This window comes from Ricinus communis, chromosome 10 (assembly GCF_019578655.1).
Source record: "Ricinus communis isolate WT05 ecotype wild-type chromosome 10, ASM1957865v1, whole genome shotgun sequence".
In the NCBI taxonomy this organism is placed as follows: Eukaryota; Viridiplantae; Streptophyta; class Magnoliopsida; order Malpighiales; family Euphorbiaceae; genus Ricinus; species Ricinus communis.
This window is the reverse complement of record NC_063265.1, coordinates 18304485-18321335: the sequence shown is the minus strand read 5'-3', so window position 1 is coordinate 18321335 and position 16851 is coordinate 18304485. Positions and strand designations below refer to the sequence as shown.

General features: G+C 31.6%; 3 protein-coding genes across 19 annotated transcripts; all 3 read left to right on the top strand.

The window, feature by feature from the left end:
- The first annotated feature begins 576 nt into the window (after positions 1-576).
- On the top strand, positions 577-2629 carry LOC8263215 (transcription termination factor MTEF18, mitochondrial). The gene has a single exon (XM_002530309.4). It carries the CDS (start codon positions 903-905, stop codon positions 2622-2624), a length of 1722 nt encoding a protein of 573 aa, XP_002530355.2. The 5' UTR covers positions 577-902; the 3' UTR covers positions 2625-2629.
- A 2772-nt stretch (positions 2630-5401) lies between these two features.
- On the top strand, positions 5402-8382 carry LOC8263216 (transcription termination factor MTEF18, mitochondrial). Of its 5 annotated transcripts, none has more exons than XR_001536042.2 (4): positions 5402-5637; positions 7578-7686; positions 7821-7993; positions 8073-8382. XR_001536042.2 is itself a non-coding variant. In XM_048370024.1 (4 exons), exons 1-2 carry the CDS (start codon positions 5742-5744, stop codon positions 7644-7646), a joined length of 1500 nt encoding a protein of 499 aa, XP_048225981.1. In that variant the 5' UTR covers positions 5402-5741; the 3' UTR covers positions 7647-7686; positions 7821-7993; positions 8073-8382. The 5 variants fall into 5 exon arrangements, 4 of the variants coding, with proteins under 4 accessions (XP_048225981.1, XP_025015115.1, XP_048225979.1 ...); XM_048370024.1 differs by having other exon boundaries at positions 5402-7172; XM_025159347.2 differs by having other exon boundaries at positions 5402-7172; positions 7821-8382.
- An 899-nt stretch (positions 8383-9281) lies between these two features.
- Positions 9282-13370, top strand: LOC8263217 (transcription termination factor MTEF18, mitochondrial). Of its 13 annotated transcripts, XM_048370080.1 has the most exons (4): positions 9282-11389; positions 11502-11563; positions 12117-12278; positions 12787-13370. In XM_048370080.1, exon 1 carries the CDS (start codon positions 9623-9625, stop codon positions 11357-11359), a length of 1737 nt encoding a protein of 578 aa, XP_048226037.1. In that variant the 5' UTR covers positions 9282-9622; the 3' UTR covers positions 11360-11389; positions 11502-11563; positions 12117-12278; positions 12787-13370. The 13 variants fall into 13 exon arrangements, with proteins under 13 accessions (XP_048226037.1, XP_015581608.1, XP_048226041.1 ...); XM_015726122.3 differs by lacking the exon at positions 12117-12278 and having other exon boundaries at positions 12889-13370; XM_048370084.1 differs by lacking the exon at positions 12117-12278 and having other exon boundaries at positions 12881-13370.
- Positions 13371-16851: the final 3481 nt, after the last annotated feature.

Here is a 16851-nt window from a genome sequence, read left to right as displayed (position 1 = left end):
TAGATTATTAATCATTATTTACTATGATAAAATAATTATAAAACTAATTCATTTGATGATAAAAAAGACAATAATGTCATCAAGTTATTCTTTATGCAGTTAAAGAATAAATTAAAACATCCTTGAGATGTGAGTTTTAAATAATCGTACATAACCATGTCATTAAACAATGATTAATTTATAATTATAATAATTCTTAAAATATTTGCATATAACCATGAGAATAAAGCAATAATAGATATAAAAATTTCTTCATCTAACAAGCTTAAGTTAATATGTTTTCTATTCCTTTTACATTACGGGATTTACTTGTAAATGTTGTCTAATTAACCTAGCTATGTATATTAAATATGTAAAAAGTAAATAGTGTTATTATTAAATTAGATTTTGATAAAACCTTGAATAAAAAAACCTTTGACCCTTGGTAAGTATAATTGATAAATAGTAGCCGACGAATTAATTCTCTAATTAGTATTATTCCAACCCCAACTAATTAAAAATAAATAAAAATTGAATTTTCTCAAAGAAAATAAAAATGAACATTTATCATTTTAAATTATAGATTCAAAAATACCAAAATGCCCTTGTCATCATTTGGGAGAAATTTTGCAGTCTCTGCAGTTTGAGGCTCTAATGAGTTTTACGAGCAAAGCAAGCAGCAAACAAAACGCTGAAGAAGTAGGAAATCTGAAGGTGCACCTTCAAATCTCTTTTAGAGGACACTAAACTCAATCAAACCCATCCAAGAACTCAAGGTAATTAACTCCACCGCAGCTTCTCATGTTAGTCGTTTCCAATTAGTAGCAAGCAAGCTTATAAAGCTATGGTAATTTATTTTCCTTAATAATCAAACAAGAGAGGGAAAAATCTGGGTCAATCATTCATTTCTAATCAAACTAGCCATGACCCATTTGCACAAACTTAGAAAACAATCCATTCTCAAATGGGTTTCTTCAAATTTTATTGATAGCCATAAAATCCCATTATGGCCTATTGGGTATAAGTTTAGGTTCTATGGTAGTGAAAGAGTTGAAATTTGTGATGATTTAGCTAATCCTTCTGTAGATAGTAACCGAAGCATTGGTAAAATCTCTCGTACCACTGTAAAAGGAGCTCAGGCTGCGTTGTTAGAGTATTTGCATGTTACCAGAAGTATTCCATTTATGGATGCAGAGAATATGAGTGTGAACTCACCTCACTTTCTCAAGAAGTTATTGCAGAAGATTGATAATGGGACGGATATTGGATGGTCAGTTACTCGTTTCTTGCGGTATCACCCCATTAATGAATTCGAGCCCTTCTTTGAGAGTCTAGGCTTAAAACCTTATGAACTTATTCCCTTGCTTCCTCGTGACTTGATGTTTTTAAGTGATGATGATTTGTTGTTGGAGAATTATTATGTTTTGTGTAATTATGGCATTCCAAGATATAAGATAGGAAGGATTTATAAGGAAGCAATGGAAATTTTCGGGTATAATTATGGCGCCTTGGCATCAAAGCTCGAAGCTTATGAGCAATTGGGGCTTAGCCAGTATTTTATTTGTAAGGTGGTTGCTTGTAGCCCATATCTCTTGATCGGTGATGTAAATGTAGACTTTGTGAAGGTGGTCAAGATATTGAGGGAAGGAGGAATTGAGTTCAGTTGGATTGAGGAGCATTTGATGGAGAACAGTTACAATTGGAGACAGATACTGGCACTTCTGAACTTATTCAGAAAGGCAGGTTACAATGAGGCACAGTTAGGTGCCCTGATAAGCCATCATCCAGGGATTTTATTTGAGGGATCAGGGGATAAAACATTATCCTTGATTGGGTTTCTATTCAAGCTTGGATGCTCTATGAACCAGATATGTTCAATGTTTCTACAGTTTCCTGAAATGCAAGTTGGGAAATTTGTCTATAATTTGAAACGATGCTTTCTGCTACTGACTGATATTGAGATGGATATAAATGAGATTGGGAAGATTGTTTGTTCTCATCTGCTTTTGCTAGGTTCATTTACATTGAAGAGAACCAATTCCATACTTGCTAATCTGAATATTGGGAAGAAAAGACTTCATAAACTCATTCAGGAAAACCCACAAGAAATGAAGAGATGGGAAATGGGTTCAAGAGTCGAACGATTACCAAGCTCGTGGGAGGAATCAAAAACGCTGAAGACTAAGTTCTTGGTGGATATGGGATTGGTTAACAACCTAAACAAAATGGAACAAGCACTGAAGGTTTTTCGAGGCAGAGGAACAGAAATCCAGGAGAGATTTGATTGCATCATGAAAGCTGGTTTGGACAGGAAGGATGTTCTTGAAATGATCAAAACATCTCCTCAAATCCTTAATCAGAAGAAGGAGATTCTTGAAAAGAAGATTGATTTTCTTGTAAATGGCTTAGGCTATCCAGCATCATATTTAGTGAACTTCCCATCATATCTTAACTATACAATAGTAAGAGTCAAGCTTAGGTTATCAATGTATACTTGGCTCAAAGAGCAAGGCACCATTGATTCCAAACTTGCCCTGAGCACCGTAATTGCATGCGCAGAGAACTTATTTGTTGAACAGTATGTAAAGCATCATCCAAGAGGCCCTGTAGTGTGGCAGGATCTGAAGAATAAAATTTGTTATTAACAGAAGCTATCTGTTGCATATAACTTGTACTTTGCGTTTTTTTTTTTGACACAGAAGCTATGGAAATGTTTGGTGATTGTATATCAAAGTGAATTTTGCTGGGCTTAGATAGTTTAAAATTGAGCATCTGAGGAAAGGAGCTCGTAACGTTAGTTTCTTTTTGTGACTTTTCTTTTCAATTTTTCTTCTCCTCCTTTTTCTGCTTCTTTCTTCTGTGGCTAGAGTTTCTTGAAAATATATACACAATCATATGCCATCTACTTATAAATTGGATTAATGATTTTGTTGGTTAAACACTGTTGTTATGTAGATTAGGTGCATTGATAGTTTATCCTATCTGAAGTCATTTTACATATTTTTGAAATCCAAAGGTTAATTCCTTTTTCTTGTAAGCTTAAGTTGGTTACATTCCAAACTGAAAATTGGCAAGCAATACATTAACAGTGCAAGAAAGGAAGCTGGCCGATCTATCAAATATTAGGGAGTCAACCACCTATGGCTCCCAGCGGAATCTAGTGAGTTTTGGTAAGTTTGTTTTTTTAACTTGTTTTATTATCCAGCTTAATTCATGGGATATTTCGATCCTTATGAATAATGAGTCTAAATGAGTTTAATAATTAATATATATAAATTTTAAATTAGTAAGTTATTATATAAGAATAAATTCATTACAAATTTAAATTTTAGTTCAATGCCTGATTATAAAAGAATATAAATATATGCTCTAAAAGGACTTTTAATATCTTTCTACTTTAATAATAATTGAACTAGTTTTATTTGTTTATATTTTAGTTCTATCTGAAATATCATCTCTAATAATTAATAATTATAGAAAAATTGTTATCAAAATTTATTAATTATTGAACGATAATGTTATTAATTATACATGTGAAACGGAGCGGGTTTCTTCAAGATTTATTAATTAATAGAATTACCAAATTATTAAATCTTATACGTAAGAGGGTCAACTATAACTTTTTATCAATTTATTAGAAAAATAAAATACTTAGTAAAATCAAAATTACAATATTCTTAACTTTATCCTAGTAAATAAATTTAAATAGGTATTTTAGAACTATTAAAAATGTGAATTTGATATTTAAATATTAAATTATAATAATTTAAATTACAAGCAAGTCGTGAGTTTATAAATGAACCAATAAATCAACTCCATACAGTGATTTTTCTTTTTTAATTTGAGTTTTGTTTAGCTTGTTTATCAAATAAATCTCATTAAACCAATTCAAATAAATTATTTAGAGTCGAATTCCGAATAATTCGCGAACAACTTATCTCGTTTATAGTTTTATGGTATGAGTTGTTTCTCCTAACTAATTAAGAAGTACATTCGCTAAATTTCGTCATTTTTCTTTTTTTTAGTGAAGTGTCATTTTATTTTTCTATTAAGATAGAAGTTAATCTTAATCATCCATAGGGATTATTGAGAATGTAAAATTATTATATTTGAAAAGAATAAAAAAGTTTCTTAAAAAAATCTTATTGGGACAAAAAAGTACTAATAATTCACCGTTCACCTTAAAAAAAATTACTTTTTAAACAATTAACCAAAATTACTTTTTGAACAATCAAACAAAAGTTTGTTTCTTTTTTGAGAAAACAATTAAACAAAAGTTGGTTAAACAACAATTGAACAAAAGTATTAAATATTTTAACCTTAGTTAAACTCCATTTTCTAAAGTTATAAGAAAAAGACCAAAATACCTTTAATGGCTAGCAATGGTAACGGGCAGAGTATCCGCCTGTTTAATGCTACTCGAATCCGAACCCGTTTAAATTATAATTATCCATCCATCTCAAATACGTTTAAGAAGTTACCCTTATTATTCAAACCCGTCTCAAATTCTAATAGGATTACCTGCAAACTATCTGAATCCGATTAAAACCTGTTTAGATTAAATGACTATTAAATAAATTTTATGGATATTTAAATAGGTAACAGGTATCCTACCATTAAAACTTGTTTATATAGATATTTGAGTAATTAAATTAGTATCCGTTTACTGAACCCCTTTACAATAATTTAAACTAATAAAATAAATAAAATTATAAAATATAAACTAATCAAGTCTAAATATTCAACATCAAATGTTCGATATAAACCAAACATAAAAAAATATTGTAAATATTTAAAACTAAATAAAATATAATATTTATTACAATTTGTACATCTCCCAACTCTATATTCAAAGTGCAATTGGATACTAAATGTAATTGGAGAATTTTCGTTTCAAAAGCTTAAAAATGTGTACAACTATCTACATATTTAAAAGTATTATCTGTATTTAACATGTTACAACTTAAAAAAATAAAATTATAATCAATAAATTAGAGTTAAACATATCCCATATATTTAACAAACATCAATATACTTAACATTACAAATTGCTAATTTATTTCTAATACTTTGAGATTCAATACACTTAATATTTAGCAAACATCAATACACTTAACATTCAATTTTAATAAAAGTTATATATATATATATATATATATATATATGCGTATTTTTTCTAGAAAAGAAAAATAGCTTAATGGTAGAATAATTTTATTTTTTATAAAAAATTTAAGGTTTAATATAAATGAAAACAAAATGATAAAAAGAATTCTTAATAAACTTAAAATGTACGATATGGCGGATATTTTATAAAATATTTATTTAAATAAATAAATTAATAAGTATCCGTGGGATTGAACTCGAATCCGATATAAATAGTAAATGGGAATTTTAAATCTGTCTCAAATCTATTTATAACTATTTATATATATCGCAATTGAGTTCAGTCGGGTTGGATACGTGGAAATACCGGGCCGGCCGCTATCCCTGTTAATGACCTATATCGTTTCAGTGTCTCCAACTAGAGCACTTTAACCGCTCTGTAACCAGAACTGGCTCAACTGAACCATCAAGACGAAAAGAAAGACAACCATGCGACTCAGTCTTCATATCTCTATCAGCACATACTAAACTCAACAAACCCACTAAAATTCCAAGGTAAGAAACCCTTCATACTTGTTTCTTCTTTTTATAAGTTTGTATCTTTTGCCTCTTTTCTGCCAAATAATCCATAAATCTTTAGCATTTACAGTCAACTAGCGATGACCCATTTAAATAAACTTCGAATGTTTTCTATTCTCAAATGGGTGTCTTCAAATTCTGCTGATTGTTACAGAATCCCATTTTTGCCATTTGGGTCTTTTCTCTACACTGCAAATAACCCTAGGTTTTATAGAAGAAAGAAATTAATTGATAATAATAATTTGGATCAAAACTCAATGGATGATGGCCACTTTAGTAGCCAATTCTCTAATGCTGCTAGAAAACAAGCTCAGGCTGCACTTTTAGAGTACTTGCATTCCACTAGAAGCTTGCAGGTTACTGATGCAGAACATATGAGTAAAGGTTCACCAAGTTTTCTGGAAAAGTTATTGCAAAAGGTTGACATTAAGGAAGATGTTGGGCGCTCTGTTGCACGTTTCTTGCGATATCACCCCATTAATGAATTTGAGCCTTTCTTTGAGAGTTTGGGTTTAAGACCTGCTGAGTATAGGCCTTTTCTTCCACGTGATTTGATGTTTTTAAGTGATGATGAGTTGCTGCTGGAGAATCTTCATACTTTGTGTAATTATGGGATCCCGAGAAATAAGATAGGTAGAATTTATATAGAAGCAGGAGAAGTTTTTGGGTATGACTATGGGGTATTGGCAACGAAACTTCGAGCTTACGAAGAAATGGGGCTTGACCAGTCTTTTATGGCTAAAATAGTTGTTTGCAGCCCCTATCTTTTGATTGGGGATGTCAATGTAGATTTTATTAAGTCGATGGAGATACTGAGGAAAGGTGGAATTGAGCTCTGTTGGATTGAAAAGCATTTATCTGAGAAGTGTTCTTATAACTGGAGCAAGTTGCATGCTCTTCTAAACTTATTTAGCAAGGCCTGTTTCAGAGAGGAACAGTTGTGTGAAATCATAAGCCAGCATCCAGGGATTGTTTTTGAGGGTTCTGGGGACAGGACATTATCACTAATTGGATTTCTAGTTAAATTTGGATCCTCAAAGAACCAGATATGTTCCATGTTTCTACAGTTTCCACAAATTAAAGTTGGGAAATTTCTTTTAAATATGAGGCAATGCTTTCTTTTCCTAACTGAGATCGAGATGGAAATACTAGAGATTGGGAAGATCATCCGTTCGTACCCACTTATGCTGGGTTCGTGTACATTGAAGAAATCCAACAGCTTGCTTTCTTGTTTAAATGTTGGAAAGAAACGACTTTGTAATATCATTCTGCAGAACCCTCAAGAAATGAAGAATTGGGTAATAGGATCTAAAGTTAATCCACTGCCATCAGATGAGAGGCTAAGATCCCGAATGCTGAAGAATAAGTTCCTATTGGACTTAGGATTTGTAGAGAACTCAACTGAAATGGAAAAGGCACTCAAGGTGTTCCGAGGCAGAGGAGCAGAGCTCCAGGAGAGATTTGATTCCATCATGGAAGCAGGCTTGGATAAGAAGGATGTTCATGAAATGGTGAGACAAGCCCCTCAAATTCTTAACCAGAAAAAGGAAGTTGTTAAGATGAAGATTGATTTTTTTGTAAATGATTTGGGTTTTCCTATATCATCATTAGTCACATTTCCTGCATTTCTTAACTATACAATACCAACTGTCAAGCTCAAGTTGGCAATGTACAATTGGCTGAAAGATCAAGGAAAAGTCGATCCCATGCTTTCCTTGAGTACTCTAATTTCTACCTCAGATAAATTATTTGTAAAGCGTTATGTAGAACTTCATCCTAAAGGCTCTGAATTTTGGCAGGATTTGAAGAAAAAATTTATTTCTGAATAAGAAATTGGGTGTTCATAATTTATACTTTCATTGATTCAGGCTCTCTAATGAAGATCTATAGATTTTTTTATCGTGTCACTTCTACAGGCTGGAAACTTGTTCGATGATGTATCTGTGTTTTGTATTCTGAAGGCAATTTTGCAGTTGACTAGCTAGCAGAAAAGAGAAACTTGAAGGGACGGCAGATTATAACCTGGTAATTGTTGGTTTTCGCTTTAGCCTTCTCTAAATTGTTTAAGCTTTCAATCTCACTGAGAACTGAACCTGTCTATTATGCTTTTTCGCAACTTGTAATTATATTAAGAAGTTTTTACTTGGTTGATTCAACAGCTCTGTGTTTTTGAAGTGCTCTTCAGTCGGATCAATTTAACAGCCCTTTTACAGAATAGGAGATTAAAGCCAAAACTATTAGAAGTGGTCAAGGAAAAAGAACAGAACCCAAATCGGGTGGCTTGGAAAATTAGTTTTTGCATATCAGTTTTTCAGTTTAGTCGCCGGATCAGGTTTTCTTGCTCACCCCCTTAGTTGAGTTTGCAGTATATGCTTAATTGAAATAATATTGTGCTAGCTTTTGAACTGCAGGGCGAGATGAAGAATAGAATTGCTTGATAACAACCCAAATAAGATGATCATATCTTTCCTCCATGGTCTAAGATATAGAAAAAGGCCTACTTGAGCTACACACAAGAAAGAAGGAATTCATCATCAATTCTAACTTATTTTGAAAGTATACTAATTGTTAGCAAGTATTCTTTTGCTGTTCACGCCCTCTTATATCCAAACATGTAAGGAGCGAATTACCTCAAATAAGAACAATAAATGCAGCAATACTTTTATCAAAGACAATATACAATAAATTAAGGACCTAAGATTTCTTAGGTTTTCTTCTGTACTCCTGAAAGTTTTGTTACTCCAAGCGAAATGCGATTTGATAAGCTATATAAAATAGCATTGATGAATATATAAGAGAAAATGATAAGCCTTCAAATTCAGATTTGATGGTGAAATTCTTCTTCCTGAAATAGACCTCTTCATGTTTGCCAAGGTACGTTGCTGAAATCGACTTCAACAAAAGCAAAAGCAAAGGTGAGGCGGTGCCTTGAATTTTTCTAACCTCATCAATCTCCCAACTTCCAGAGTAACTGCAACATCCTCTGTCTTTCTCATCACCCCGACAACCACTCCAAGCTTCTGTAACTGCTTCTAACTCTCTCTACCAACTCCACAAATTTTTCTACTACTCCTTACTTCACCACTATTCCAGTATTTTTCAAATGGTGAATTGAATAATTTAATATTTTTACTGAGTTAAGAAATTATTAAATGTTAATTTATTAAATTTATAATGATAAAAAACTTAAAATAGTTATTGATTAATACATTCAAAGCATAATGAATTATATAGATTAAAATTAATAAATTATTTCTTTTAGGAGAAAATTAATAAGTTATTATATAAGAATGAATCTGTATTTTAACTTAAAAATTTAGTTCTTAATTCAATAAGTGAATACAAAATATATATATATATATATATATAGGCTAAGAAAATTTCTAACTCCTATCTATATCAATAATAATAATAATAAAACTATTTTTAGTTGCTCATATTTTAGTTCTTCTTGAAATATCTTTTATAATAATTAATAATTATAAAGGTTATTATTAGAATTTATTAATTAATAATATTATTAAGTTGTTAAATATTATACATAATATGATCGACTATATATTATAGATAATTAAATGTTTTATTCTATTTAAATTTGTTTCTAAATGACAAATTCGTAAAGTCAAAAATGCCCTTATACACCTGTGTCCTTTAAATTCTCGAACTGGAGCACTTTAAACAGCTCTGCAACCAGAACCTCTAGGCCAGAAGCAGCTCAACAGAACAATCAAGATGGAAAAAAGACCATGCAATTCATTCTTCAAATTTCTGACCATGCAACTCAATCTTCAAATTTCTATCAGCAAACACTAAACTGAACAATCCCACTAAAGCTCCAAGGTTAGAAACCCTACCTAAACCCGTCATATCCATTTCTGTTTTATCGAGTTCATATATTTTACCTCTTTTCTATCCAGGAATAAAATTCTATAACTTTTTTAACATTTATAATCAACTAGCCATGACCCATTTAAATAAACTTCAAACGCTTTCTATTCTCAAATGGGTTTCTTCCAATTCTGTTGATTGTTACAAAATCCCATTTTTGTCATCTCGGTCTTTTTTCGACCCTGCAAATAACCCTAGCCTTTATAGGAAAAAAAGAGTAGTTGATAATGATAATGTGGAGAAAAATTTAATGCATGATGGCCAAATTCGTAGCCAATTCTCTAAAGCTGCTAGAAAACAAGCTCAGGCTGCACTGTTAGAGTACTTGCGTTTCACTAGAAGCTTGCAGTTTACTCTTGCAGAACATATGAGTAAAAATTCACCAAGTTTTCTTGAAAAATTATTGCAAAGGGTTTATGTTGACGAAGATGTTGGGTGGTCTGTCCCGCGTTTCTTGCGTTATCACCCTATTAATGAATTTGAGCCTTTCTTTGAGAGTTTGGGTTTAAGACCTTATCAGTTTGTGGCTTTTCTTCCACATGATTTAATTTTCTTGAGTGATGATGAATTGCTGCTGGAGAATTTTCATACTCTGTGTAATTATGGGATTCCAATGAATAAGATAGGTAGGATTTTTAAAGAAGCAGGAGAAATTTTTGGGTATAATTATGGGATCTTGGAAATGAAACTTCGAACATACGAAGAGTTGGGGCTTGACCAGTCTTTGATGGGTAAAATAGTTGTTTGTAGCCCCTATCTTTTAACTGGAGACGTCGACATAGATTTTGTGAAGTCTATGGAGATAGTGAGGAAAGGGGGAATTGAGTTCCGTTGGATTGAGAAGCATTTGTCTGAGAAGTGTTCTTATAATTGGAGCCAGTTGCATGCTCTTCTAAACTTATTTAGCAAGACTGGTTACAATGAGGAACAGTTGTGTGCAATAATAAGCCAGCATCCAGGAATTATTTTTGAGGGTTCAGGGAATATGACTTTATCACTAATTGGGTTTCTAGTTAAATTTGGATCCTCAATAAACCAGATATGTTCCATGTTTTCACAGTTCCCACAAATGCGAGTTGGGAGATTTCTTTTGAATATGAAGCAATGCTTTCTTTTCCTAACTGAGATTAAGTTGGAGATACTAGAGATTGGGAAGATCATCCGTTCTCACCCACTTATGCTGGGTTCTTGTACGTTGAAGAAATCCAGCAGCTTGATTTCTATTTTAAATGCTGGAAAGAAGCGAATTTGTAATATCATTCTGCAGAACCCTCTAGAAATGAAGAATTGGGTAATAGGATCTAAAATTAATCCGCTGCCATCAGAGAGGCTAAGGTCCCGAATCCTGAAGATTAAGTTCCTATTGGACTTAGGATTTGTAAAGAACTCAATTGAAATGGAAAAGGCACTCAAGGTCTTCAAAGGCAGTGGAGCAGAGCTCCATGAAAGATTTGATTGCATCATGCAAGCTGGCTTGGATAAGAAGGATGCTTGTGAAATTATCAGACAAGCCCCTCCAATTCTTAACCAGAAAAAGGAGGTTATTAAGATGAAGATTGATTTTCTTGTAAATGATTTGGGTTATCCCATATCATCATTACTCACATTTCCTACAATTCTTACCTATGCAATCCCGACTGTCAAGCTTAAGTGGGTGATGTCCAATTGGCTGAAAGATCAAGGAATAGTCGTCCCCATGTGTTCCTTGAGATCTCTATTTAAAAATTCAGATAAAGCATTTATTAAGAGATATGTAAAACTTCATCCTAAAGGCTTCGAATTTTGGCAGAATCTGAAGGAAAAAAAGTGATACTGAATAAAAGCTTGGTGCATATAATATGTAATTTCATTGGTTTAGGCTCTCTGATGTTTAATATCTATAGATCTTTGATTGTGTTACTTTTACAAGCTGGAAAATTGTTGATAACTTTTCTTTATTGTATTTGCTGAAGGCAATTTTGCTATAGCTGGCTAGCAGGAAAGAGAATTTTGAAGAAAGGCAGGATATAACCAGGTAACGTTGGTTTGCTTCGGCTATTTCTCTTGTTTTCTGAATTGTTTAAGCCTTTGGGCTCACTGGGTAATGAACCTGTCAATTTTGTTGTCAGCAATTTATATTGAGAATTGTTTAACAATAATGGCATCAGTCTCCATGTTTTTTATAAAAGAAAGTGATTTCCAGGTATCATTCAGCCAGCTTAAATATCCTAAAATACCCTAGAATAATTCTCTCTCATCGTATAGAAGTTTTTCCAAATTAATCTTGTTAAAAGGCATTAACTGCATTTTGTAATGGAAAATTATGTTAAATGGACAGAAGGTGCTTTACCGCAGCACTAAGGCATCATAACAATGAAAATGTTTGGACAAATGATGCCAATGATTTACTTATCTAGTTGTAGATAACCTGCTATATCAATGTTCTAATTGACATCAATCTTTGTAGCTTTCTACTCTGGTAAATGTGCTCAAAACTAACAATTATTTCAAATTGAAAGAGCATGTTGATGTAGGCTTACTCTTCATTGCTGGATGAAATGATTAAAGCTGACTTGTGCATTTTTTAGAATCCAATGTTTCAGAAGAGGATATCGAACTTGGTCTTGAGACAGAAATATCTACTGCACTTCTCTGATTCAGGAACTAACATTTGCTTAAAATTATAAGCCAAGTTATGTGATCGGCTGGCTATCATCAGCTTCTATCCTCTTGCTAAGCAAGTGTTCAAGGTTGTTCAATTGTTCATATGCTTATGCTTACCTTATTATAAATGCTGTAGTGGTATCAATAGTTGGACAATCTTGGGTTAATCTATGATAGCAGAAAATGGTGATATAAAATCAAGGAGGTAAACCTCTATGTGGTTTTGACTCGCTCCTAAATCTTCTTGCACTTATCTTGAAATCCTACCTTCTCTTTTGTTCTCTTGTTTTCTTCTCACAACAGTCAATGGTGACATAAAAATGCAATGCCCTTATGCAGTTTCTCACCTATCAATCATTACATTCTGAGACTTCCAAGGTTCTAGATAAAAAATGACCTATCTTTGAGGAGTTTATCTGTCTATTTTTGTCGCAAGGTACCTGTCTGAGTTGCTGGGGCTTCTTTGTTGCGTTCTTATTAGAAAAAGTTCCTAAATGTGTTACATAAATATTCTTAGATTCAGTCTTAGTACATTTGTAGCAAGTAACAATGTATCGGTTTTTTTTTCTTTAGTTCCTTAATTCTTTTTCGCAGACTTGCAATTGATAACAACCATAATCAAACTTGCTGATACAAAGCTGAATTGTTGATACGAAGTTATCTTCATCCATGATTAAAGCGCCTTTAGTGATGCAGCTTGATAGTTGATAAGCCCTGCCAGGCACTACCGTTATTGTGGTCGAAGAATGGCTGGCATCGTAGATCGTACCCCACTTCTGTCCAAGTTTTGCTTGGAACCGGCTCCATGTCAATCAAATAAAAGCTCAAATATCATACACGCACCTGTTGGAATGGAGGATCCTTAGGTCAGCTTCCTTCAATTACCTTGTTCTGTCAAATAGTATCTCAGTGACATTCAAGCTTGCGTGTTATTTCTTCAACTTTTGTCTTGTCTTCCAGTTGTAGGTGTAGTTTTGCATCATGAAATATAAATTTTGTATAGCCTGAGGAGTGCAACGAATGCTTGAAATGGAATAGTAAGATACTAACATTCTAATACCTGATTTCGGGTTAATTGCCTGGAAGGTTAAAAAACTTTGTATTTTGTATTAAATGGGTAATTTATTTTTAATTTGTATCATTTGATAACATTAATATTATTTTTATTTTATGTCAAAGTAACTTTAAAAGATCCAGTGCAAGAGAATATCCTCACAATTTAAGTTGGTATTTACGTGGAAGCTATTCAAACTTGATGCCTTTGATCTTACAAGCCATAAGAAATCAAGGCCGTTGATTTCTGAAGAAGAAGAACAAGAAGGCAGCAGTAGAAGATGTGTTAGTCTCCACCCTACACTGATTTTTTATGCCTTTTAATTTGTTAGAAAAGATCAAGATGTTAAAATTCACCACTCCATTAGTGATTATTATGCATAATAATTAGTGATTATTGTAATTATTATGCAAAATTACAATATAAGGCATGAGGTATGCTTTAAGCCACTAATAAGTAAAATAATGTGCAACAAATTCTGGTGCTTTCTGCTCCTTTCCATGTTCACAATTTACCATAGAAAAATTTGACACAATAATCTAATAGGTCTAACATTTTCTTTGTGTCATTCAATTTTTTATTTATTTATTAGCGGGCTAATAAATTATGAATTATATGAAAATTAATATAATGTATAATAAAGAATTCAAATTTGATCAATTATTTAATGAAAGAAACTCGATCAATTATTTAATGATATCACGTCATTGATAACGCACTAAATTTTTAGTGTTTCATGCAATTTTCAATTAATATAAACATTTTTCTTAAAAGTTTTAATATTTTTTTATTAATAATATATATATAAATTAGTTAAACTCAACCGTATTAAGTTGAGTTTTAATTGATTTTATTTTAAGATATAAAATATGTTGAAATTAAATTGCAGGTAACGGATTTAATTTAAAATTCTTTATTTATATTCTATCGTATTTATATAAATAAGTTACAAATGAAAATAAAAGACGAGAGAAAATAAACAAAAGAAGGACGAAATAGAAGAAAGAGAAAAAGGCTTGTAAGTGTAGATGCATTTTTTTTTTTCGAATTAAAAAAGGTAAATGAGTATAATTAAAGAAAACATAAAACTTTATAATCCAAAAGCAAATTAGGGTTTAAGAAGCTATAAATTAAAGGAAAAATTATAAATAATCCCTTGAGATTTAAAGCTTAAACAATCGAATTTTTATTGTCTCAAGAAAAAAAGAACATATTAACTCTGTAAACGATGAGCTGCATGGTAATAGCGACTGCACTTCTGGTCTTTACGTCGCTAATCACAGTAAAAAAACTGATTACCGGAGTTCAACTGATGTCGTTTCCTTTTAAAGTTTCCAAATAGCCAAAAACTCATCAAGCCATTGGAAGGCTGTTGCTTTTTTGTTCTTACATACTTTGTCATTAATGTCGACGATGCTAAGCAAATTAATTTAATTCTTAGTATCATATACGAAAATCAAGAATAAATAATATTGTCTTTTTGTTGCTATTAGTAGTTTCTTTTTAATTAAAAATAATTTACAACAATGCTTAACAAAGTGATAAACAAATGTGAAAAGTGTGAAAGATCCTACAGTAAAAACAAACATAATTTGAGCCTAGTCATACATCTCAAAAGTTGAATAAATAGCTACAAGTTGTATTGTGGAATCCAAAACGTTTATAAATTTAGATTGCAATTAAATGTGTTGACGTAAACCATTAAAAGTAAGTTTTCTCATGTAATTCTTTCACAATTTGAACTGCACAAAAAAGGTAATTAGAGGTGAAAAGTATGAGACATATTATAATATAAAACAAGGCATAATTTAAACATAATCATACATCAAGAAATTCGAATTAATATCTACAAGTTATACTATAAAATTCAACATTTTCTATAAATTTAGATTATAATTGAATGTGTTTATGTAAATCACTTGAGAAAGTGACTATTCTCAACTATTTCTTTCATAGTTTTCACAATTTCAATTGTACAAAAGATTTTATTACCCATATATATAATGCATCTTGACCGGTAAAAACAACGCCTCGAAAAGAGTATGTTAAATACATGTGCAACTTTAAAATCTACAGTGTGTGGACATCCTTTCATGGTTAAGGATAATGTGGTTAATGAGTAGACATCCTTTCACGGTTAAGATAATATGTTTCATGATATAAAATTGGTAGATTAAGATATAAAATATTCTAGAGGTGGTCGCAGGTCGGTTCGAACTTGGAACCATAAAGAAACATACCTGTCATAATTGGTCTAAACTGGTCATAACCAGTCTGAAATCAGTCATAATTGGTCTGAGATTGGTTATATCGGTCTGAAACCGGTTAAACCTAGAATCAACCTAAAATCGTCGAATGAGCAATTTCAGGTCAATTCCCCTCTGGATGGAACTGCAATCGGCAATTCTAGATCGAACCTACAAAATAAAAAATTATAAATTGCTATAAAATTAAATTAGTCGTAATAATTATATAATTGATATTAATATATAATAAATATTTATAATATTAAATAATAAATATAATAATACAATAATAATTAATTTTTTTATTAAGCATTGTAACTCCTGTTTTTTTGGCTAATTTGGTAAAATTTGGCCAAAAGAGATATGTATTGCGGTTGCACATATATACTAATTTGTACCAATTTCTAAATTATACCATAAAAATTGGTAAATTTTAATGTAAATGCAGTAAATACATTTCTTATAAAAATGTTTAAAATAAATTTATTCCTCTAAAACCTACGAAAATATCTAGGAAGCATAATTTTGGTAAGAAAATCAAGTTTAAGTCCTTTTTAAATTTCTTTTGAAGTATGTCTGAACTAGAACCAGCTGACTCAAGTAGGCATGGAACCGTGAACCACGACGCCCTACTATATTCCTTTCCACTAGGAAACTAATATACAATAACAATATGTAACAAATAGTTATAAATATTTCATCAACCGTCATAAATTACTCCATCGATTGTCTAAGCTCTAACATAAAAAGAACATTTCATCTTATGTTTTACCAAAGAAATATAGTAGGGTTCATAGGGATATTTACATTTACATTTACTTTGATTATTAAAATCTTTCATCTTAGAAGTCTTTTGTTATCTTATGGTAATATTGAAAGAGAAAAACTACTACAAGAAATTAAAACCAAATATCCCTCTAACCAATAAAATAAGATCATGTTGGTTAATAACTGCATAAGCAACGATGTTCCTTAATGAAGACTGAGAATAAAATAAAGGTGGAGGAAAGGATTCTGATCTATTTTTTATAGATCAAAAGTATCACCGAAGATTAAGGTACTCTTGTGGCGTTTGGTTTGTGATGGGCTCCCAATAGGGGAAACACTAGCAAAGAATTTTAATCACGGTATTAAGCATTGTGAAAAGCTGGAAAGTGCGAAGGACTTGGTTTCTATCAAAGCAACAATTACGTACCCCACTGGTTCAAGGCATATCTTTCCTCCATAGCTGGCACAACATCTATCAACAGCTCCTAGGTCATCCTAACATTGAAGAGAATCTATCTTATGCCGGGTAAATTGTCCAGCTGGTACCAAACCTTAGGACTGTATATCAATTTGATACCAAGCTTTAATTTG